Source organism: Malaclemys terrapin, chromosome 2 (genome assembly GCF_027887155.1).
Source record: "Malaclemys terrapin pileata isolate rMalTer1 chromosome 2, rMalTer1.hap1, whole genome shotgun sequence".
Lineage (NCBI taxonomy): Eukaryota > Metazoa > Chordata > Testudines > Emydidae > Malaclemys > Malaclemys terrapin.
The window spans coordinates 268,578,455-268,603,217 of NC_071506.1; the positions used below are offsets into that span (position 1 = coordinate 268,578,455).

A 24,763-nucleotide genomic window follows, 5' to 3' on the forward strand; every position below is an offset into this window, starting at 1 on the left:
CACTGGAGATTTGTGTTGAAATCTCTTCTTTGGTTGATGTTTTTTGTCTGTTTGGGTTTTCTAATCACAGGCATCCTTCTGGGTTAATACTGAGCCACTGTTCCACCGTGATGTTAGAAGGCACTGTTATGGTGGATGTCTTGTTGTTTGGTAAGGTGCAAAATTGATGTTCTGGCCACAGGTGGCCATTAAAGATCACTTGGTCTTTCCATAACAGTCACCATTGACAAACGCAAGGTCACATACATTGGAAGACAATCTGAACTACTCATATATATTGCTGGATTCTAAATCACCTGCAACCACTCAGGAAAAAGACCCAGGCATCCCTGTGGACAGCTTAATCAAAATCTCTGCTTAATGTGCAGTGTGTAGAGATATGTTTGTGAAAGATTACAATTTAGAGAGGCTCCCTCATATGGGACAGTATTATGAATATAAGAAGTTTGAAACATTTCCTGGAAGCAGTGGGGGTATGTGTGTGTAGAACAAAGGGCATAGCATGTGTAGAACAAAGGGCATAGCAGTTTATCTTGGATGCTTTCTAGGTTTGTTGTTTTGAATAAAAACGTATTCCTTCCTCATTCACTGATTTGTTATTTAATAAACCCCAAAGTCATTACATGGTGTCAGAGGTGCCAAATGAGAAAGAGGCTGCAGTAATTGTGAGAGTAATTCCTGTGTTTGAAACTGAAAACAGAGGAAAAGAGAGCAAGTGAAATCAATCTATTTGCCTGTTACTGGGGAGGAAGCATTGGATATTTATAACAACTAAGTTTGAAGAAGGTGAAAACATGAAGTTAAGTAAAATACTGCCCAAATCAGAGGAACATTGCATGCCAAAAAGAAATGAGACCTGTGAGAGAATTTTTTTACATGCATTCAAAAAGCTGATGATATCATAGGGCACTATGTCACAGAATTAAGGGGACTCAGTAGGATTTGTGACTGTGGTTAGTTAACAGTCTCTGGTCAGAGATAGAATCATTTGCATTAAAGACAATGTGTTACGAGAGAGACTGCTCCATGAAGGAGATTTAACTTTGGAAAAAGCTATCAAAGCACAAGTCAAAGAGCTGTTATCCACGTACTAAGTACAAAAGACTATAGCCAAAAAAGATCAAATCAAAAAGTGGAACCGCTTGCTATGAAAGCAACTGCTAATGGGAAGACTGGGTACAGATGGTTATGTGAACGTGTAGATTGCAGCATTGCCCCCAACAGTGGTTTGCCTTTGGGTAACAAAGATAGAAAAAAAATAATCGTTTTGCAAGATGCTGCAGATCCCAAATGCAGAAAAGTCAAGTGCATTCAGTTGATGACAACCTGGTTGAGGATTTTAGGTAAATGAGCTGGAATCAAGCAAAAAAACTGATGAGAGGGCCTGGATGCTGCCAATGAAAGTGAAGAAAACAATTATTCTGTTCAAACTAGATATAGGAGTTCAGATCAATATTCTCTCTGAACAAGATTATGAGAGACTGAAACGAAGACCAAAACCGGGACCAACAAAAATAAAAGTCACTGGTTATTCTGGAACAAATATACCATTGAAGGGAGGTGCATTGCTAGCATCAAATATAAAAACACCGTGTGCAGACTCCAGTTTGTTAGAGCACCAAAGCAGGTGGCACCAGTTTTAGGCCTGGCCACCCATCAAAAACCCCAGTCTGGTAAAATGGGTGCTCTCACTCCCAGATCATGCTGAACCTGGCTCTGAGGCATTTCTTTGGGAATAAAATGACCTGTTTCAAGGGTTGGGTTGCTGTCGGGATGACCATACAATCCAGATAAACAAGCAGGTCTGTCCAGTTACCATCCATGTAGAAAGGTGCCATTTTCACTCTGTGATGACCTCACAGCTGAGGTTGCAAGGATGGAAACAGCGCAACTAATATGAAAAATTGAGGCGCCAACAGAATGGGCACGCTCCCTAGTATTGTGGAGAAAAATAATGGCTAAGCTACACATGCTTAGATCCAAGAGACCTCCACAAAGCTATAAACAGAGAACATTTTAAACTGCCAACCAGAGAAGAGATTATGGCTCAATTTGGGAACGCACAATATTTAAGAAAATTGGATGCCTCCTTAGGTTTTTGGTAGCTAAAATTAACTGAAGAAAGCTCAAAACTATGCACATTTAACACCCAATTTGGAAGATACAGATTCTTATGCCTACCATTTAGCATAGCTTCCGGACCAGATGTGTACCACAAAACCATACATATGATCTATGAACATATTAATGGTTTTGACACCTCAGTGAATGACATCATCTGGGGCTCAACTAAAGAGGAGCATGATTGTAGAACTCAAGCAGTGAGAGCTGCAAATCTGAAATTAAATAGGGAGAAATGTGGTTCAGGTGTTACCGAACTGACTTTTGAATGTGTCAAACCTGATAAGAGGAAGGTTTCAGCCATTGAAATGATGCCACGTACCCAGTCAAGGAAAGATGTCCAACGATTCCTGGGAATGGTTAATTATCTTGGAAAATTCATACCTCTTTGAGGAAAAGCCTAGAAAATAAAAAAGGAAAAGTACTGGGGTGCAGAACAGGAGGGATCATGGGTTTGAAACAACAAATGCAAGAGCCAGTGTTGAAGTTTTACACACCGGCCAGGCCTATTGAAATTTCAGCAGATGCTTCACAGTCTGTGTTAGGTGCAATGATTTTACAGAAACAAAATGATCATTGGCAACCAGTGGTGGATGTATCCAAATCACTGACTGTTGAGGAAACCAGATACACACAGATTGAGAAGTAGCTTTTAGGAATATTGCTTGCCTGCGAACAATTCAATCAATAATATTTACAGCCAGACAGTAGATGTTGAAACAGACCACAAACATTTTGTAGCATTGTCTGGCCAACCACGGAATGGCTGTATCTTAAGCATTCAAAGAATGATGATGAGACTCAAAAAATATTATTTGATTGTGATCTACATGCCCAGTAAATTCACGTTTACTGCGGGTGCACATTCCAGAGTGGTGAGTCCCACTATGAAACCAGAGAAGACCACAGAGATAGAGATGCAAGCCTATGTAGCTTTGATTGTAAAGTCAATTCCTGTGGCGAACAAAAAACTGCAACAAATAAGAGGGGACAGAGAAAAAGACAAATCATTGGGGATCCTTAAAAAATTGTCATGAAGAAATAAGCAGTAACTATCCAAGTATAAGAGACTATTGTAACTTGCTGTGATAGATGGGGTGATTTTCAGGAGCAGAAAGGTTGTAATTCCAAGCAGCCTTTAGAAAGAAATGCTGTGGAAGATCCACAGTGGTCATTTAGGAATTGAGAAGTGCAAACAACGAGCATGAGAGGTGATGTATTGGCAGTGGATCACTCACAACATTAATAATGCTGTAGGAAACTACTTTTCATGATTGAAATACAAGCCATGTCAACAGGCAGAGTTGCCGAGACCTCATCCAGTTCCACAAAGGCCTTATGAGGCGGTAGGTACTGAGTTATTTACCTGGCAATCAAAGGATTATTTAATAGACACAGATGAGTATTCTCTGTATTCAGAAATTTGTACATTGCACAGTGCTAGTAGTGAGTCAGTGATAGCCATCATGAAGGGAATATTTTCCAGACATGGAAATCCAAATGAAGTCTTTAGTGATCTACCAATGTGATATATGCCATCATGTGCCAGCAATGCACCTCTGCCATGTACATTGGCCAAACCGCAGTCTCTATGCAAAAGAATAAATGGACTCAAATCAGACATCAAGAATTGTAACATTCAAAAACCAGTAGGAGAACACTTCAGTCTCCCTGGACACTCAATAACAGACTTAAAAGTGGCAATTCTTCAACAACAAAAAACCTTCAAAAACAGACTTCAACGAGAAACTGCAGAACTGGAATTAATTTACAAACTGGACACCATCAAATTAGGCCCGAATAAAGACTGGGAGTGGATGGGTCACTACAAAAAGTAGTTTGTCCTCTGCTGATACTCACACCTTCTTGTCAACTGTTGGGAATGGGCGAGGTCCACCTTAATTACATTGGCCTCGTTAGCACTGACCCCCCCACACACTTGGTAAAGCAACTCCCATCTTTTCATGTGCTGTAAAATATAGACACACACACACACACACACACACTGCTTACTGTATTTTTCACTTAATGCATCTGATGAAGTGGATTTTAGCTCACAAAAGCTTATGCCCAAATAAATTTGTTAGTCTCTAAGGTGCCACAAGGACTCCTCATTGTTTTTTCTTTAGTGATAGTGAGCCACAAGTTTTCAGCACAGATTTAAGCAATTAAAATTGGGATTTTTGTTATAAAACATCAGATCCAAATTACCCCCTTGAATAGACTTGTGGACAGGTCTATACAGACAGTAAAGAACCTTATGAAAAAGACTTTTGATAGTGGGAGTGATTTCCATAAATTTTTATTAGTTTACTGCAGTTCACCTTTGGAGAATAGTGTTACAGCTCAGCTGTTAATGGGAAGAAGGATCAGATCTAATTTATCAATCACTGATAACTTGCCAAAAATCTCAGGACAATGAAACCATATGGAAGATGAAAGAAAAATCAGAAGTGGAAGCAGAAATTATTTTGACAAAAGGGCCCGTGACCTTCCTTCTCTTAATCAGGTGATAGAGTATGCCTGAGGAATCACACACCGTTAATGCTTGGGAACAAAGGGGACCATTAAAGAACAGCTGCATTCAAAGTCTTATGTAGTCCAGACAGGACAAGGGGACACATTTCAGTGTCACTGAAGGAATCGAAGAATAATTCCAGAAAGTTCCAAAACGCTGACACAGTAGATGTGAACTCTGGCATTTACCAACAAATGGATCGTTTATCATCAACAGACAAAGGAGAAACTGGCAAGTAACAAAGACTCTAATGAAAAGCTGACACAGTACTGTGAAAATCAAAGAGGGAGATCAAATGTCCTGAAAGACTCAGGCTATGTCTACACTAGCACTTTTGTCAGTATAACTTATGTCTCTCAGGTGTGTGTGTGTGTGTTGGGGGGGAAAACAAACCAACCCGAGTGACATAAGTTACTCCGAGAGAAGCACCAGTGTGGACAGCACTATGTCAGTGAGAAATGCTCTCCCACCGACATAGCTACCACCGCTCATTGGAGGTGGTTTAATGATGTCAATGAGAGAGTTCTTTCCCATCGGCATGGAGCAGCTACACGAGCGATCTTTCACTGCCACAGCTGCATCAGTACAGCTGTGCCGCTGTAAGCGCACTAGTGTAGACATGGCCTCAGATGTCTGAAACTGCCTGGAGAAGGGAGTGCTAAAGGTTCACTCCGGAGTGGTGTGGTGGTAACTTCTCACATCTAGGTAATTGACACATTGGGTATATGGAACTGTGCTAGTTGGGTTGTTATTAGATAGTTGTTTATATAAGAGCTGACTTTTTTCAAGGAGGGAAAACGTAGATCTAGATTTGCTAAAGATGATAATTTAGAGAGCTTCTCTCATAAGGGACAATATTTGAGTATAGGAATTTTGAGACATGCCCTGGAAGCAGGAGGCTGAAAACAAAGTGTAGTTGTGTACAGCACTTTACCATGGACATTCTCTAGGGGGGTTTTTTGTTTTGTTTTTAAATAAAAGTTTTTTCCTTTCTCATTCACTGGTTTGTTGTTTAATGAACCCCAGATCATTACACAGCGGTGGTTGGAAAAGCAGCCAAGACGCATGGCTGTAAAGTGGGTCAGAAATAGAGCCAGTGAATGGGACAGAAATAAAGGCTGTCAAAAGAGAAAAGTGTATGTCTCAAAAGAATTAGAAATAAATGAAAATAATTTCATTTTGTTCAAAAAGGTGCACAAAATTCTTTTTTTTTTTAATTAAAGAGAATAGATTTGATGGGTAAAAACCCACCTTATTCACATTTTTTACTCCTCCCCTTTTTGCTGATAGAATTTGAAATATTTTAGTTTTGATTATTATCATTTAACATGAAAATGTTTATCAAAAGTGAAAATAATTTGCACTTTTCTCTGAACCATCTGGTACTGGCCACTATCAGAGCAGGGGTTTTGTACTAGAGGGACCATGAGTCCGATCCAATCTAGAAATTTCATCGTTCCTGTGTTTTTTGTAAAAGTAAAATGGTTAGTTCTGGTGTCCTGATCTAAAGAACTTTCATATGATACCTTCATTCATTTTTTTCATCCTGCACCACTGCTGTATTCTTGAAACAGCTTTAACGTTCCGTCCCATAGGTGGTTGCACTTCACTGGCTGGAAGAATGATCGGGATATATCCCTTATTTACCTCACAAGGTTGCTGACCAGTCCTAAGCTGCATAACACTTGAAATGCTACACTTAACACTTCAGTGTAGACACTACTTACGCCAATGGGAGAGGTTCTTCCATCGACATAGGCAATCCACCTGCCTGAGAGGGGGTAGCTAGCGCTGTCTATACCAGGTGTTAGGTTGGCTTAACTCCATTGCTCAGGGGTGTGAATTTTTCACACTCCTGAGCAACGTAACTATGCCGATGTAAGTTCCCAGTGTAGACCACCCTCAGTTAGCTATTGTTCATAAAGTACTGTTCTCTTCTGAGGAAATGTGTTACAGGTGCAAAAATATCATTGAGCTGATCAATGTAGAAAATTATTCCATCTGTGATGGGGGCTCCAAGTGCCAAGCTGGGCCACCCCATTGGCCCAGTTCAGGGTTGGAACACCCCATTACCCAATCATCAGGATTTCTTGCTAGTTCAGGGAGTTGCAACAAGGTAGGCTCCAATTCCCTGGCAGAGCTGCGTAAACAAACAGTCCGTAACCCCTCAGCCTCCAGGCTGGGACCAACAACCACAACTGGAGTTCTGACCCCCTGGACAGGGCAGAACAACTATCAGCCTGTAGCCCATGGGCAGAGCAAAACAAACAAGCAGTCCATGGCCCATAAGCCTCTGGGCTGGGACATAGAGCAGACAGCAGCCACGCCTGGGGGCCTATGGTAGGGGAACCCAGCCCCATCCTCTCCACCAGGTTCCAACCCAGGGCCCCATGAAGCCAGGGACCTGCCCATTAGGGGTTCAGGCATCAGCCTCTACCACCTTCCCTGAGTCACTTCCTGCTACAAGTTGCATCCTGAAGACCTCCTCAGCTGGCAGTAGCTTAATTTCTCTGTCAGTCTCCGCAGTCAGCAAGTCATCTGCAGCATAGTCCAAGTCCACATGCTCTGCCACCTGGAGCATCACCAGCACCTCTACAGGAGTCTGCAGTCCACATCCTTCCTCCTCTGCAGCCAGCCCTATCTGAGTTGGGCTGCCCCCTTTTATCTGGCTCTTCCACCTAGAGCATGTGCTATATATTATCACTGCCCCCTGCTCATGATGAGAGAATTCTGCAATCATATCCCCGTTTTTATCTTTTGAAGGCTTTTCATTGTCATTGAACAAGGAAGGCATCGTACTGATGAGGTACGTTTTGCATGGTCTTTGAGGTATGAGGAGGAACTGCGTCTTTGAACTGGTGAAGAATTGTATTTAATTCTGCATCAAGTTTATGTAAGCCTTAGGTACATCCCACCATATCATATATTAACATACCCAGAATGTCCTTTGAATAACGCACCTGCAAACTGTACTGTGTAATGATTATTATTTGCATGCTGCCATAGATTTACATGTATATGGAAAAAACAGGCAATATCACATCATGGATTTTCATCTGTTCCCTCATATGCATCTCTTTATTTCATTACAAATTTGCATTGGTTCTGCCTGAAAGATTTAAAGTAAACTAAGCTACTTGCTGGTGGCCCTGTGTAGTCGTGCAGGTGGCACACTCCAGCTGGGGGTGGGGCAGAAGCAGCCAGGGAGACGGTGGAAACCTGCAGCTAATTAGGGTGAGGCTTGTTAGAAAGCAGCGGCTGGGGCAGCCCAGATATAAGGAGCTGCCCAGCAGAGCAGAGGGGAGTCTCTCCCTGACAAGCAAGGGAGGAGGACTGGCTCCCAGGGATAGCAGTGGTGATAGAGCAGTGCTGGGCAGACTCAGGGGAGCAGAGGGTGAGCTCTGGCCTGTTACTTGCTAGGCTGCAGGCCCCTGTCAGAAAGGGCCAAGAAGGGGCAAGGGGAAGTGGCCCAGGGACAATAGGCAGACAAGGGGAGAGAAGGAGGGCAGAAAGGCTGCCACTAGAGGGTCCCTGGGTTGGTACCCAGAGTAGCAGGTAGGCCTGGGTTCTCCCCCCCCCCCCCCCTTGCACTGCACCTGGCTGTGGAGGAGCATAGCCAATACAGACTGCAACTTGCTCCTGAAGTGAGGGGCTAGACTTCGGGTTGTAGTTGCACCCTGCAGTGGGTGCAAGCCAAAGGACTGCTGTGACCCCGGAAGGGGGGTGAGAAAGAAGTAGTGGGCAGTGCTGAGTGGGGGAGCAACGTGGGTCCAAAACAGCAGAGTAGAGCAGACAATGGGCAAGACACCACCCGCAGAGGGGCCTCTGGAGCTGGACTGAGCTAATTCCCGGAGCAACCAGCAGGTGATGGTGCGACGGTGAGTGCTGTGCCATTACACCCTGGAATTGTCCTGGGGTGGTGGTTCTTATTTCTGCACTGATCAGTTGTAAAGGCAATATCACAAACTTTATTTTTCAGGTCAAGGAAATGTCAGGGAAAGATCTGTACTTTTGGAGCCTAAGGTGTGTTCTAGCCATAGGTAGTTTGTTTTTGTTTTAAATCTCTATTTACACTGTAGTTTGTTGCTGACTTTTAGGTTTGGAAAATTGCCTATTTGGTTTCTGAGGCAGCAGCCTGAGTTGTTTTGAAACTTGGCTGTGAATAGAATGCAAAGGGAACCTCCCACCGCCACCCCCCCATCAAGTTTATGCATCACTGACCACGCTAAGCATGTTATTCTATACTGTATACTAGGGATGGATAAACTGGTTCGGATAAAGTAAGGATTGATGGTGCTAGTATCGTCATGTAATTTTAACCAAGCCTTTTTGAATTTAGCATGGAACAAAAAACGCTGATGCTGCAAATGCTTGTGCATATGAGCAACTCCACTGAGTTCAGTTTGCAGGATTAGGGCCGTAGTGATCAAGAGGCCTTAGAGCATTGTATCTTGATTGTACATTTTCATTATAGTATCCAGCTTATTCATAGATTCATAGATTATAGGACTGGAAGGGACCTCGAGAGGTCATCGAGTCCAGTCCCCTGCCCGCATGGCAGGACCAAATACTGCCTAGACCATCCCTAATAGACATTTATCTAACCTACTCTTAAATATCTCCAGAGACGGAGATTCCACAACCTCCCTAGGCAATTTGTTCCAGTGTTTAACCACCCTGACAGTTAGGAACTTTTTCCTAATGTCCAATCTAGACCTCCCTTGCTGCAGTTTAAACCCATTGTTTCTGGTTCTATCCTTAGAGGCTAAGGTGAACAAGTTCTCTCCCTCCTCCTTATGACACCCTTTTATATACCTGAAAACTGCTATCATGTCCCCTCTCAGTCTTCTCTTTTCCAAACTAAACAAACCCAATTCTTTCAGCCTTCCTTCATAGGTCATGTTCTCAAGACCTTTAATCTTTGGTTGCATGCGATGCTTTCTAAACTTTAGTCATACACTGTAAGGCATCTGTTAGCAGCAGTGTTTAACTGTGCAGGTGATCTGATTCACACCCACTGTCCTGGGGTGAATTCAGGGAGAGTGCTGCTTCCTGAGGGCTGCTGTACAGAAGTTGCCTTATTGCTGCTCATTAGCCTGGTAAAGAGCAGGTTGCAAATTTGCAGCCAGAACTTTGTTCTCCCTTGAATTTTTTGTTTTGTTTTTTTGTTAATCCGAATGCGTGTGGGAACTGTTCATCCCCCCCCCCCCCCCAACTTTCCTTAAATTTTCCTTACTTGGACTGAACATTCTTCCCCCCCCCCCCCAAGTCATTACTTGCCCCTCCTCCTCTTCTCCCTCCCCTGCCTCCTTTTTCAAAATGGAAAAATAAAGGGAAAGGCAAGAAAATGATGGAGATGGAAAAAGAGAAGGGCATTCGTATCAAAGGGAGGCCCTGACTGGAGCCTCCTCCTGTGGCAGGCCACATTGCAAGTGGACCTGCCTCAGTTTGCCTCCTTCAGAATCCCCAGAAATAGTTCACTCAGTCTTTCTGAGTACTATGGTCCTGGGGGTTGGGGTGGGGGGTTAATTTACTACAACACTCCCATGCACATAAACCGTAAGAGAACAAGTCCAAACGCCAAGTCCTATAACTGTAATGCCAGCAGACCCCTGGCGTAGGCAGGTGGGATCAAACCTGGGACTTCTGGCGCTAACTGCATGACCATCTATTGCATGAGCTAAAAGCCACATGTGCCTTAGCTAAGGCTGTGGCAGACAGGGCCGGCTCCAGGCATCAGCTTACCAAGCAGGTGCTTGGGGCGGCCACTTAGGAGAGGGGCAGCATGTCCAGCTGTTCAGCGGCAATTTGGTGGACGGTCCCTCACTCCTGCTCGGAGCGAAGGACCTCCTGCCGAATTGCCGCTGCAGATTGCAATTGCGATTGCGGCTTTTTTTGTTTGTTTGGCTGCTTGGGGTGCCCAAAACCCTGGAGCCAGCCCTGGTGGCAGACTCCTTAATCTCTAAGTCTTGTCCCCTCTAGTGGCACCAAGGCCACACCACACCCAGGAGATGTGTGGGTTACACAACCATAGCCCCAACAGTACATCAAGAGGACCCCAGCATCTCTCACCGTGCCCCATTTCTCCAGCTTTCAGCTCTTTCTTGCCCTTTGACTTCATTTCTCTGGCTTTGAGAGCCGGCAGGCATCACCTTCTGCTGCTTTCAACATTTGGCACTCTCCAGCCTGGGTTCTCTGGTTACACACATGACCTGAAGAAGAGCTCTATGTAAGCTCAAAAGCTTGTCTCTTTCATCAACAGAAGTTGGCTCACTAAAAGTTTACCTCACCCATCTTCTCTAATATCCTGGGGCTGACACTGTTACAACAACGCTGCATCTAACACATGTAAGCTTTTATCTATACAGTGGGCTAGATTCTCTGCAGTGGCTACAAATGGCACATCTACTGTGCCCATAAAAGCAGCTGTGACAAAGGGAGGATTCAACCTAGAAAAGGTCAAGCAGAAATACAGCTGCTTCTCTCTCCCAGGGATTCTGTTAAGGCGAGGCAGCCTTAAAATCAAGCCAGATAGCCCTGCCGTAGGCTGCCTAGCAGATGTGCTCAATCAAAACATCTGTAACAAACCTGTGGGCTTATTACTAGGCACTGTGTTAGCCCCAGCTCAACATCCAGCCAGCAGAGAACTCTGACCTTCAGGGTACAGGAAAGGGAAGAACATGAAGTCAGAGGTGATTAGGCTCTGGAGATACCCAGAGACTGCATTAGTGGCTTAGTGCAGGAGCCACAGGCTGAAGACAGCAGCCTAGGGGCTGGGGATGGTGGACAGAGAAACCTCCTGTGCTGGCAGGGGGCCAGCAGTAGCTGTAGCAGGAGAATATAGGTCTGAGGTTTGCTGGCCAGAGAACAGTCCAAAGGCATTACAATAATGTGGTTATCTGTAGACCCCTGTACTGAACTGCCCTTAGAGGCTGGGTCTAGCTAGTGGGTATATCTCCAGTACATAGTCAACCTGGGTTTCGGGGACCTGCACCTGCAAACCCATTCTTTCCAAGCTCATGCTTGAGCATCCACACCACATTGCTATGTGAGCTTCAGACCCATGCCCATCCACAATGCACTACGCAGACATGAGTTTGACTTTGCTGGTTCTGGAGGCACATCCCAGGGTTCTTAGGGCACTTGTTAACTGTAGCTACTTTAGGTCTTGTTCATGATGTATTGTGGGAGCATTTGTCTGTCCAGCCCACAGCACTTGACTGGAAGTGCTCTTAGCCCACTAATACAACTGGCCAAGCCGTTTTTGGGTTTTCATGTTCCCTGCAACTGGAATCAGTCACATGGATTCAGCACTGGTGGAAAAACTTCTCCTGCTCATGCTTTCCCTCCTGTTCTGGGAATCAGGCAATGCAACTGTGAGATGCATGTTGTGGTGGCAGTTTTTGTCCTATTGAAGATACCTCTTGGACGGGATACAGACACGGCAGCCATGACCCAGCTGATGCTGCTCATGCCTGTTTCCATAACTGCAGATTCCCCATTGTGTAGATGGCTGTTTCTGGAGCAGGGCCACGAGCACAGACTGGTGGGATCACATTGTCATATGGACCTTGGATGACCAACCGTGGGTCCAAAACTTCTGCATGAAGAAGCAGACAGTTGATCACACAGTTCCAGGAATTTCTCCAGCCCTCCAGCATCAGGGCACATGCGTAACAGAGGCAATGCTGGTCCAGATACAAATTACTATAGCCTTTTGGAAGCTGGCTACCCCAGACTGCTACAGGTCCTTGGTTAACCAGTTTGGTGCTGGCAAGTCAACTGCAGGGGTTCTGGTAGTGGACTTTATGCAGTGATGAGGACTATGATTTACCCAAAGGTGGCAGGCAAAAAGAACACTCCTGAAATAACTGCCAGCTTTGAGAGATTGGGCTCACGTGCCTATAGGTTGTTCTCCACAAGGAGCACGAGTACATAAACTGAAAAGGGTCCTACTCCATCATTATGCAGGCCCTAATCCACTACAGAGGCAGGTTCATGGACACAAACATGAGATCTACTGGCCAGGTGCATGATGCGAGAGTTTTCCTAAGATCAGGCCTCTACCTTCATGGTCAAGCTGGGATATTATTCCCACCAACTGGCATTATGGATGAAATCACTGTCCCCGCTGTTATTTTAGGGGGGCCCCACATACCCCCTTTTTGGCATGGCCTGTGAAACCATGCCCTGATTTCAGAGGGCTTGGCAAAAGAAGGTTCAACTACATGCTCAGTAGCTGTAGGGTGGTGGCGGGATGTGCATTTGGCAGATTAAAATCCCATTGGCGCTGCTTTTACAACTGTCTGGATGCCAAAGTTGTCAATGGTGGCCCCACCACCCTGGGACAGTCCCCCCCCCCCCCCGCGCCAATCGAGCACCACACTAGGCTGCTCCCAGCGCTGGGCTGAGCCGCCGGGCTGAGTCAAGTCGTTTTTTCCTCTTTCCCCCCCCCCCCCCCCACTCCTTGAGCGCTGCACTTCTCTTGCCCAAGCACCAGGCTGAGCTGCCCTCCCCCAGCACTGGGCCGGGCCGGGCCAGCCCCAGCACTGGGCTGAGTCGAGTTACCCCCCCCACACACACACGCACCCGGCCAGAGCGCTGGGCTGAGCCGAGCTGCTCCCTCCTGCTCGAGCGTCGAGCCCGTGGCCCTAGTGCCTGGCTGAGCCACCTCACTTCCCATTAGACTCCCCCACCCACTGCTTGCTAGCAGCATCCGTCCTCACTCCCCCGCCCCCAAAGAGAAGCAACATGTTGAGCAGCGGGGACCTGGGGGCGGGGGAGGTGGAGTGCAGGTAGGCAGGCAGCATTAGCAGCAGGCGGTGGGTGGGGAGGCCTCAGGGAAGGGGCGTGGCCACTGCGGTCCAGGTGTCCCTCAGGGCCGGCTGCCAGGGAAGGCAAAGGCCTATTGTACCCCTGCCCATGCTTCAGTCCAATTTTAGTTTTAAAAAAGTAAGTATTGCTCTATAAGGCCTCCCACTCCTGTGTCCCCTGGTATGCCCTAAGCTGCATTAGCTATAGAGTTTTATATGCTTTAGAGACATAACAATGTACAAATATCATTAAATAGCTGTATTTTTAAAATGTTACTTGTGTATATTTAAATTTTGGCAGAAATAGTGGTGGTTTCTGTAACTTGGGGCTTCTTTTTATAAACTAATGTTATGCTGAAGAATGCGACTTCCCCCCCGCCCTTTAGTTAGGCTCCAATCCAGCAATGTGGAAGGACCCCTGCACACTCCCTCCCCCCCCATCCTACTGAAGTGTCTGCTTGCAGGCATCTCATTGCACACCTGGGACCTTGCTCAATATTTGTACCATGTGTAAAGACCGAGGGATCTGGTCTTGTGAGAGGCTGATCACCTTCAGAATTGGGCCTAATAAAAAGCTGCCTATAGAAGTGCTGAGGATGATTATTGCTTGTTTCCTTAGGTAGAGACTATGGGAATGGTTCTGCTTCGTCTGGCATTGCTGCTGCTACTAACCTTCTCCAGTAACAATGTGGAGGGAGAGCAAGATCAAGAGGTGTTTTGTGGAGGTTAGTGGTTGGTTGATTTGGGTTGGGATTTTTTTGCATTCTTATACTTTGACATTTCACAGATAAAAACTCTGCCCAAGTTTTCAAACGTAGGTGCCATACATAGGCCCTCTAAACATAGGTTCTCTATAAAAGCAGCCTGATTTCCGGAGGTGCTGAGTGCTAGAGATGGTCAGGAAATGGAGCTGGGATGGGGGGAATTTTGCTAACTTTTTTTTAGAAATGTTTGTTTCTGGTTTTTGTGCATTTTTCTGACCAACTTTCCTGAGCACTCATCACTCTCAAAATCTTGTCTCTGCTGTATGGAGGGAGGCCCAGCAACTTTGCTGGGAGCTGCTGACTTTCTTCTTCCTGGAGGATACCAGGACTCTTTTAAAGGGCCAGTCCACCTGGGAAATTCCATGAAGGGCTACAGTCCCCATGGTGCTCCAGGGCAGGAAGAGGATGGCCATTATTTTTTTACATTATTTTTTAATGTTCTATGGTGGCTAAACCTCCCTGTCTAAGATATGGTGAAAGAAAGGGAGACCATTCAGACCAAACTGCACTTTTCTATACAACATCCTTCCTTAGGAACTCCACACCGGAGTGTGGTGGATGCACCCAGCCGCACTGGGGAGATGTTAGCTGGGTGTTTATGGTGTGAGAATCTGCCATGTAAAGGTAACATTATCGACACTTAGTGCTAATAGCCCTTTAAAGTGACTGGGGGATTTTAGTACCTCTCTTAGTGCTGTATTCATCTCTCTGCAGATACCATTTTCTTTGCAGTCAGGATTAGAGTCTTAATTTTTAACCAAGTGCTATCTTAGATCCTGTTGAAGGCAGCAGAATCTCTACAGGGAGACTCTGAATTGTTAGAATTTCATATTTTTCTGTACCTGCATAGACCCCTTGTCCTTGCACGCAAGCCACCAAACAGTATCATCTGGCATTGATACTTCAGTCACTACCAGCCTAGAAGAGATTCAAACCAGTAGCCCAGATAAGAGAGGCTCCACAGCCTCTTGTCACTTTCTTCAGCCATCCGATCCCCTCCCTAGCCCTTTAAATCATACAACCTTGCCTATGTCCCTGCATCCTGCAGCTCTATCGTCTATTACAGCTCTAAAATGGCACTTCTGAAAACAGTGTCTCCGGAGCAGCTCCTCCCGAAATTGCAGTTTGGTGCTGAGCAGGAAGAAAGGTCTGGCATGCTTGAGAGGTAGCATGGAGGCATTTAAAACGCCACTGAACTAGGCAGAGAGAGCCTGGCTTTGTTCAGGAGTATTGCCTGTATACAGGTCTACCCATATTGCACCTTTCATCCAAAGCTCTCTCGTCTCGGTGATTCCACCTGGCTCCAAATAACAAGGCTTTGGCATATATTGACAGTAGTGCACACAAGGGGAAAAACTCTCCATCTGTGGTCTCATAGCAGAGAGACAAGTGGCTGAATTTCTTAACAGATGGCTTAACAAACTACAAGAAACACGTGTCCCCCTGAGACAAATAACCTGACATCAGATCGTTTCAACAACATATTGAAATAAATCCTCCCTCATGAATGCTGGGGCTTCAGATGCAGCCATATCTCAGTCCCAGGATCCCTTGACAAAGCTTTGGGTGGTGCAAGCACAACAGTTTTGAGAGATACCACCCTGCATTCTCTGCAAGCAGCAGAACAAACCAGGGTGGCAGGCTGAGCAGTGACTGAAACGGCCTACAGATGCACAGTGATTAGAGAAATTGGAGCTGAGGCATTAGTACCTGTCCACCAATATTAGGTCTATTTAAGCCCAATAACTGCTTTGTTCTGAGAACTGTTTGTTTGTTTTGAACTTTGATAGTTGTATCATTTTAACTGGGTGGGAATATATTTGGGCTGCCTATTAAATACAGAGCTGGCACTGTCACCTGTAATGTTTCCCGACATCTCCCACTAATCCTGTTTTCAGTTCCTTATAACTTTGCCAAACTCTCACTGTTTGGGCTGAAATTTTCCATGCCAGATGCCTGCCTCAGGCTGAAATTTGGGGGCAAATTTCAGCAAAAATGGCTGTTTCGAAGAATGAGATTAGGCAAACCCCCCCCCCCTTTTTTTTTTCCTCATGTTAAATTTTTTTTTACAGCCTTTTCATTGAGAAGCTTTAATGCCCCCATGCTTTGCAGTGGGAACTTGACACTTGGTTCTGAGCCTCTGAGGTTTAACCTGGTTTCAGGGATATGCCTTTTGCTGCTCCTGGTTTTTTAAAAAAATAAAAAGACCAAATTGTACATCTTTGAAAAATTGCCGTTCACATGCGCTCAGTTAAGACTTGTTAGTTTGGCAACTAAATTCTGCAGCAATTGCACTGAGCATGCTCCAACTGAGGGCTGCAGGGGCTGAGCAGGACTTTCCCTACAATTGCTGACCTAACTGCTATGAATCACTGTAATGCTGGGTACTGGAACTGAGAGCAGGGAGGCTGTCTCAGCTATGCTCTCAGTGATCCCACCGCTGCCACTCAGATATTGAGACAGAGAAAGCTGTCTGAAATGCAGTTGGGACAAGAGACAGACCAGGAATGGAAGCAGTGGTGCTGGAACAAGGGGATCCCGGGGGCCAAGGCCCTTACTTTTTTTGCCAGGGCAGACCCCATCTCCTTCCCCCCTGAGGCCTCATTGCCCAGCCAGGCCAGCAGCTGGTGGAGCCCAACCAGGGAGCCCAGGCAGTTGTGGGAGCTGTGTGGACCCCAAAAGCAGTCCCCTGCCCATGTCCCCACTCCCCACCAGGGCAGGTGGAAGTGGAGGGTCTGTGACTCCATGCCAGCTCCCCACAGCTGCCCGTGCGGCTTTGTCTCTGACCTGGCTCAGGGCAGGAGGTGGGGGTTTGGAGCCACAGCCCAGCCATGGTAAGAGCCACACAGGCAGCTGTGAGGAGCCAGGGACCTCCATCTGCCCTGGGTGGAGGGCCTGGGAGGTGGGGACATGGGCCAGGGGCTGCTCTCCTCAGGCCCCCCCCCACCCCCACGGGCAGTGGAGGGTCCACCGCAGCTCCCCACAGCTGCCTGGCCCTGTGCGGGTCTTGTCTTATGGCCGGACTGTGTCTCTGAGGCCCCACCCACTGGCCAGAGCCAGGTTGGGGACAGAGCCACGCAGACAGCTGTGGGGATTGGGCCCCTCCACCTGCCCTGGGTGGGGGGGTCCAGGCAGTGGGAACATGGGCAGGGGGCTGCTTTTAGACCACTTTTGGGAAGGCTCAAACACCCTTGAGTGGAAGTGAGATGAGGGAGTGGTATTATCCCCATTTTACACATGGGGAACTGACGCATGGAGAGATTAAGGTCAAAAGTGTCCACTAATTTTGAGTGCCCAATTTAGGTGTCTAGGAGCTCGTTTTTCAGAGTACTTATTATATAGCTCTTTGTGTTCCAAGCACAGCTCCCATTGACCTCATTTGCAGCTGGGAGAGATCAGTACTTCTGCAAATCAAACCCCAGGGTCTCACGTTGAGCATGCAGAAAATGAGGAGCACACAGTGGCCACCCATGAAAAGATAGGTTTAAGTGACTTGCCCAGCATCACGCAAGAACTCTCTGGCAGAAGCAGGGGTAGAATCCGCTTCTCCAGGGCAGCATTCAGCTGCTTTAACCATGAGACCATTCTTTCTTTTCCTATAATCACCTGCCTCATTCACTAAACACCTTCCAACTTCTGCAACAAAGCGCTTAGGGTTCTACAGACAACAGCCTCCTTCATGGGTCTCTTCATTCTGGCATTTCCTTACTTATGAGTGTTAAACTTTGCAACCTCAAAGGTGGCTTTTTTTGTTTGGTTTGTTTGTTTTTGTTTTAAATGTAGTTTGTCTATGATTACTTATTTATGAGAGCAAGGTAGGTGAGGTAATTTCTTTTATAGATAATATTGGAAATATCTTTTATTTTTATTTATGATATACAAAGCTGTGCTGGGTGTTTTACAGCCCAGTACAGAAAGACATGATCCCCACCTCAAGCAGCCATCCAGTATAAAATATGTAATTCCTGAGTCAGAGATGCTGGAACTAGTGGTGCTGCCACACCCCCTGGTTTGAAGTGGTTTCAGTCCTATACAGGGTTTACAGTTTGGTTCAATGGCTCTCAGCACCCCCACTATGCAGATTGCTCAGGACAGGGGTGCTGGAACAGTTTATATAGTAATTTTCTTTTCAAAACATCTAATAGTGGCCTAGAAACCAATCTAGATTTAAAAGAAATACCTTCAAACAATGCTGATGTGCAGCCACCTCTGAGGTGGAATATGGCAGTTTTTTAACACTGGCATATTGCACAATTCTCCAGGACAGAAAGTGAAGGAGAGAACATCTCACCACTCTCTTTAATCATATGCAAAAAACTCAGTACAGTTACTTAACCAACAATATAGCCTTTTTAAAAAACAAACTTGTAATTAAATAAAGATTCTGTCTCTTAATGTACTGCAAGCTTCATTTCTGATGTTACAGTTAAATAAAGAAATACGTATCTAATTAACTGGAATCCTTTCATGCTTATTGCTTGAGTCAGAGGTCTTGTAAAAAAGTATTTGAGATTTTAAACTGGGATCTGAGGACAGCCTGTACCTGGTCTCTAAGGCTACATCTACACTACGGGGGGCGGGGGGGGTGTCGATTTAAGATACACAAATAGCGTAGCTGAATTCAACGTATCGCAGCCGACTTACCCCGCTGTAGGGATGGTGGCAAAATCGACCTCTGCGGCTTCCCGTCGATGGCACTTACTCCCACCTCCGCTGGTGGAGTAAGAGCGTCGATTCGGGGATCGATTGTTGCATCCCGATGGGACGTGATAAATCGAATCCCGAGAGGTCGATTTCTACCCGCCGATTCAGGCGGGTAGTGTAGACCCAGCCTTAGTGGTCTGACTGTGTTGCAATATTCTGTTCTGTGGCTGATGAATTTATTTGTTGGGATAAAACAAATGGTGCTCAGATCTGAAACTTAAAATAAACGTCTTTTGCTGGCTACTTGTACTATATTTGTACTGTTACAAATTCTCAGCCTCGGTTCCTGAACTGCCACACTTCCGGCCACATAATTTGTGATTGAACTAGAATGTATATTTTAGTAAGAGATCCTGTCTTGATTTAAAGATTCCGAATGATGGAGGGAGAAAAAAACCCAATTTTTTTCCTTAGAATAAACAAGATCATCCCCCTTCCCTCCCCCCTCATCCCTTCTCTGGTTTTTCATTCCCAGAAGACTGCATACTGTCCTCTTTTCATCCTTAATCTTCCTTTCTGAATTTGAGATGGTTTCTATTGTCTAAGTTGATTTTCAGTTTGGTTAAATTGGAACAGTCCCACCATATTCTGAAACTAAGAATGTCTTCTGCTGAAGACTTATGGTATGTTCTGAACAGGCTCTATAATGAGTAGAGTATAAGTAGGTAATCTTCCAGACATAAAAATCCCCTAAACTCACCGTTTGTTAAAGAATAATAAAGTATCTAAGATGCTTCAGACAGAATAAGCCTAAAGCTTGATGTCTAAAGGAGTTAGTGTGCCACATATGACCCTGTTTGCTAGACATTATGGTAATTTCATAGTCAGTAAGTGATATTGGCCTTTGTCCCAGAAGTTGTCTACACTAGGGTTTTGGTAAGAAGTGCCCACCCTTGCTACTACGAGTGTAGTTCCACTGATGGTAACAATAGAGGGCGCTCTAGTATAGACTGGCTACTTGGCTTTTTAGCACTGGTGTCTAACCCTGCTTGGAGCAGATCTAAAGGACAAGGTATTAAATACACTGCTGACTGCAGGAGCCTTATCTACACTAATGCTTCCACTGTTGAAATTTTTGCTAAAAATTCCTGCTGTAGACAAACCCTAATGTAGACACCTTTGACTTAGAATGTGGGGAAAGGGAGGACTTGTCTCAGAATGTGTTTAACTCCTCGGCAGACTCTTGGTCCCTGCTGGGAGGTGTAACCTGTGGCAGTGCGGTCTTGGTGAGATCACGGTCTGAGAAAGGAGAGGAAAGCAGAGACACCGGAGATGGCTGGATCTCAACACAGAACCCAGATTCACACTCCTTCAGCCTCCCTGGACTGTCTTCTTCAGCTCTGGCAGCATGGCTCATAAAGTTGATATCCTACCATTGGTTTCACCTCCCCTTCACCTACTGTGCATACACACTCTCCACCTTCACCTTGCATTAAAAAAACACAGACACAGAGGGGAAATTGTTACTGCTCAGAATTAATGACCTGGGAAATTAGGATAAATGTTGCATGGAGTCATTGTTCTCTGACACTCTCCTTTCCCTCTAACTAGCCATTCATTCTAGCCTTGTGGAGCCAAGTTTGTAAAATTCCATAGTTTTTAACAGTGATTAAACCTATAGGATTCTATTGAAATGACTCAAAACTCTGTAGTAATAGAGAAAGAGATCCTTTTTGAACCATCCCCTAGGAGTCCACAAGAGGATAGAAGCCATATTTACAGCCCATAAGTGAGACATTAAAATATGTATTGCATAAGAGCCCTAGGTCTTTAAATAATTTTGACATTTGTAGTGTGATGGTATTTACAAGGGACCTACCAAAATAGTCTGCTTTTGTATGAGGAAATCAGTCTAGTTTTGTTTCTTGATCCTGACAGCTACTACATTTGCACACAGAGATTCTCTTTTTCTTTGAGAACTTTCCTTTTCCAGGGACTTAAGGAAAGATCTTGCTCCCACTGAAATCAATGACAAAACTCCCATTGATTTAAATGGGAGTCGGAGCAGGCCCTTCAAGCTTAGCTGCATTTTTGTTATGAAATCGCTATATGTGCTTTATGAGCTAGGTGGTTAAATAATCAGAAAGCTTTTCTAGCTGATGCTAGAACATAGCTGTGATAGAGGAGAATTCCACTGTACCCCTAAGGAATGGTCTGGTTCCAAAGCCCATATAACTATGGTGATCCTAGTAGAAGATACAGTAACATTTCAGTGAGCTGCTTATTTTATTGGTAAGTTTTAGATACTGTAGAGTTAACAGATTTTTATCTTGCCTGAAATATGCTTAGTCGAGGGCATACTTCAGTATGGCCCCATTGTTAGCAGACCTTCAGCAGCTTGTGTCAAATATCAGTATAATGGACTTACACAGGCTATTGATTTAATGACAACTATTGCTGCTAGGAATTGTTCTAATGTTTTCATTAGACTTAAAAAAATGTTTTAACAACAAGTTCATTCAGAACTGGATAATTGCAAAGCCCTACACTGCTAAGAATCGCATTCCCTATAGAAGTGTAGTTTAGATGATCTTTTTGGAAGATAAGCAGACTAATAATAAAGGCAAGGTTGAGGGGAATTGGGAATAGTCTAAATCTCTTAACAAAAATAAATAAAGTGTTATTACAAATTGTATTATCAATGAAGCTGGCTGAAATTTTTTGAAGTTTTGACCAAAATATTTTCATGGACTTTTCTTTTATTATTTATTACCATCTCTAATCATCAAAATGTGGCCAGTAGCCACTTTTCTTATCCCTTTTTGACTATTTATTATTTTTATTTCTCCCATACTGGTTGTCAGCAGGGATTGAACCTGTGACCTTCAATACAAAAAGCATAAGCCTCTTTTGCTTCAGCTAAAGGAAAAACTCTATTAGCTTTTAGCAGTAATTGGCTCTTTTCCTTTGTGAGCCACTCAGTCAAGGGCATTTTGGGGAGTTTCTCTGCTCTTGCATGCATTTGTGGTGCTCACCAAGAGCACGTGCTTTTCTAGAATGGCGGGCTACCATTGACTGAAGTTGGATCTGCTTATACTTCCGGATTAACTAGCTCAGTGACTTCCAACCTTTTTCCATTTGTGGACACCTAAAAAATTTTTGAATGGAGGTGTGGGCCCCTTTGGAAATCTTAGACATAGTCTGACTGCCAGGGGTCCGCAGACGACAGGTTGGTCCACAGTGGTTCTAGAACTAGGGGTTTTGGGGGTGCTGCCACACTCTCTGGCTTGAATTAGTAATAACAAATACCAAATACATGGTTTCCATCATCAGCATTGCCACTATAAAAATTGTTCGAGCACCCCTGCAGGTCTATGGTAATGACAACCTTTCGTGGACCCCTTAGACATAGTCTGAGGATCCCTAGGGGTCCATGTACCACATGTTGAAAACCACTGAACTAGCTCAATGCTAGAACAGCCCATAAACACGTGCGGAGAAGGAAGTTCCCATGTGCAGCTGTTAGGAAGGTTCATAACCCAGCCTCCCCTCCATCTTTCAGTGATGGTGTTTTTCTTCTGAGATGATCTTAAGCTTCTGCTGTGTCTGGTCCAACTGGCTTACCCTTTTCCAATTCAATTGTATGGGCTCCATTTTTGTTTACTTCATACATTACTGCCATGTTGTGCTGGTCACTGTGCCTGATACATTGTGTGAGTATGTGCATACTCCCTTCTGCTGCAGGTTTCTTGACTTTCCTTCTAAAGGATTGCAGCTTTCAGGCTCCTTGAGAGCATGTAGTCCTGAGTCTGGTTTTCAGAACTTCTGGGCTCTAGTTGACTTCATTTGGAGTCTGGGGTGCTCAGATTTGCTACTCAGAGTACCTAAAAGTAGCAGCTACGATGGGTTCCCACCCTGAGTGCCACCTAGAATTGGGGTACCACTGAGCTCTTGTGACCCAGCCTGGGCTCCCTTTTACACTGTACCATAACTGTAACAGACAGCTAGTACATACATAGTTGGATTCTTAACTCTGTTTCCATTGAAGTCAATGTGAGTTTTCCACTGAGTTCAGTAGGAGCAGGAGCAGTTACAAAGTTATCTATTTCAGACACATTTTTCATTTTATTCTCTAAGAATGTTAAATAGCTTAATGTTAATACCTGATATATTAATACAGAAGGGGTGTGGGATTCTAATATGTCGATATTAAAAAATCAGTATCGTGTACAATATAGCATTTCCTGGGTGTAAAGAAAAATAATAGCGTTTTCAAAAAATGCTATTCCTGTCTTAAATAATTGATTTCCCGTTTGTCATCTATTGGATGTAAATAAATAAATTAATGGAAATATCCTTCTGGTTTTGCAATCTCCAAGACTGAGGATACCTAATAACAAATATAACTTTGGAGAAAGGAATTTACTGTCTAGTAAGTCTGACTGTGGTCTCACTTACACAGCTTTTAAATCAGCAGAGTTACTCCTGATTTTCCATGGTACGAGATCAAACTCAGAGGTGTGTAAAACTCTGGGCCAGGTCCTGAGCTTGTGTAAATTAGCAGCTCCCTGGAAGTCAAGAGAGCTATTTGGATTTGCATGAGTTGAGGCAATGGTTCTGTAGTGCTGCAACCTCCTACTCTTCTTCCTATGTCTTGTGCTATAATTTTCTTTCTTTTTAACTAAGAAAATAAGGTCAGTTTGGGAGAAAGAGGAGCTGACTGAAAGAAGGTATTGTATGCTGTACGAACCCCTTGAGGCACATGTTTTGACTGCCTCATCAGAGCATGTTACTTAGCTCACAGTTGTGCATGTGAGGGCAGGAGACCCGAGAGTAAGTAATTTCCCCGTTTCTCTCTAGAATTGTGTTTAGTAGTACTTACAGGGACACCCTGTTCGTTTTGCCTGCAGAAATCATTTTGCATTCCTTCAGCAACTTTAGCTTCTGCTTGATTTCTCTATCTACCTAGAGCTTGGAGTTGGATAGATGGGTAGATAGGTTTGAAGTTATCCTCTTGTGCATGAATGTCTGCTTGTTTCAGATAAAACGTTCTGACATCTCAAACTTATATCTTGAGCATATATTAGACACAGTTGCTTCATATATAGGCCTTGTTCACAGTGTGATAGTTCAGTGGAAGGTTTCCATTAAAAAACACATTTTGTGCCTGGTTTGGAGGAGGAGGAAGATTTATAACTCAGCTTCACAAATTCACTCTGAGCTGGAAACTGGCTCAGCTTGAGGGGAATTCTCAAGTGCTGTATGTCTATATTTAGAAACAGAGAGAGGAAGGAGGGTCCTGTGATTAAGGCAGTGGATTGGGACTCTGGAGATAGAAGTTCAATACCTGACTCTGCCACCCATTCACAGTGTGACCTTAGGCAAGTCACTTAATCTGTTTGTGCCTTAGTTTCCCACTTGTAAAATAGGGATGATAATATTCCTACCTTCCCATCCTCCATTCTTGCCTAGTTAGAATGGAAGATGTTTGGGGGACATGAATTACTATGTGTTTGGACAGTGCTTAGCACAATGGGATGTAGGTACTACTGTTATACCCAGGGCCAGCTCCTGCGTTTTTGCTGCCCCAAGTGGTGGAAAAAAAAGAAAAAGCCATGATTGGATTTTGATTCTTCGGCGGCAATTCGGCAGGTCCTTCCCTCCGATAGGGACCGAGGGACTTGCCGCTGAAGAGCCAGACCTGCCGCCCCTTTCTGTTGGCCGCCCAAAGCACCTGATCTTAATTTAAGTAGCTGTGAACCAGTCAGAGAGCTGAGTTAGAGTATAGTCCTATTTTACTCCGATCTTTTAAATATATAATTTGTATAACCAGGGCCGGCTCCAGGCACCAGCCCAGCAAGCAGGTGCTTGGGGCGGCCAACGGAAAGGGGTGGCAGGTTCGG

At 44.8% G+C, this 24,763-nt stretch overlaps 1 protein-coding gene across 1 annotated transcript in view; it reads left to right on the top strand.

Annotated features, from left to right (window-relative positions):
- Positions 1–14,080: 14,080 nt before the first annotated feature.
- The window catches only part of CNPY1 (canopy FGF signaling regulator 1), a 67,769-nt gene continuing 57,086 nt past the window's right edge, over positions 14,081–24,763 (top strand). The window contains exon 1 of the mRNA XM_054017017.1: positions 14,081–14,177. Within this exon, the coding sequence (XP_053872992.1) occupies positions 14,081–14,177 (97 nt within the window). The remainder of the gene's footprint in view (positions 14,178–24,763) is intronic.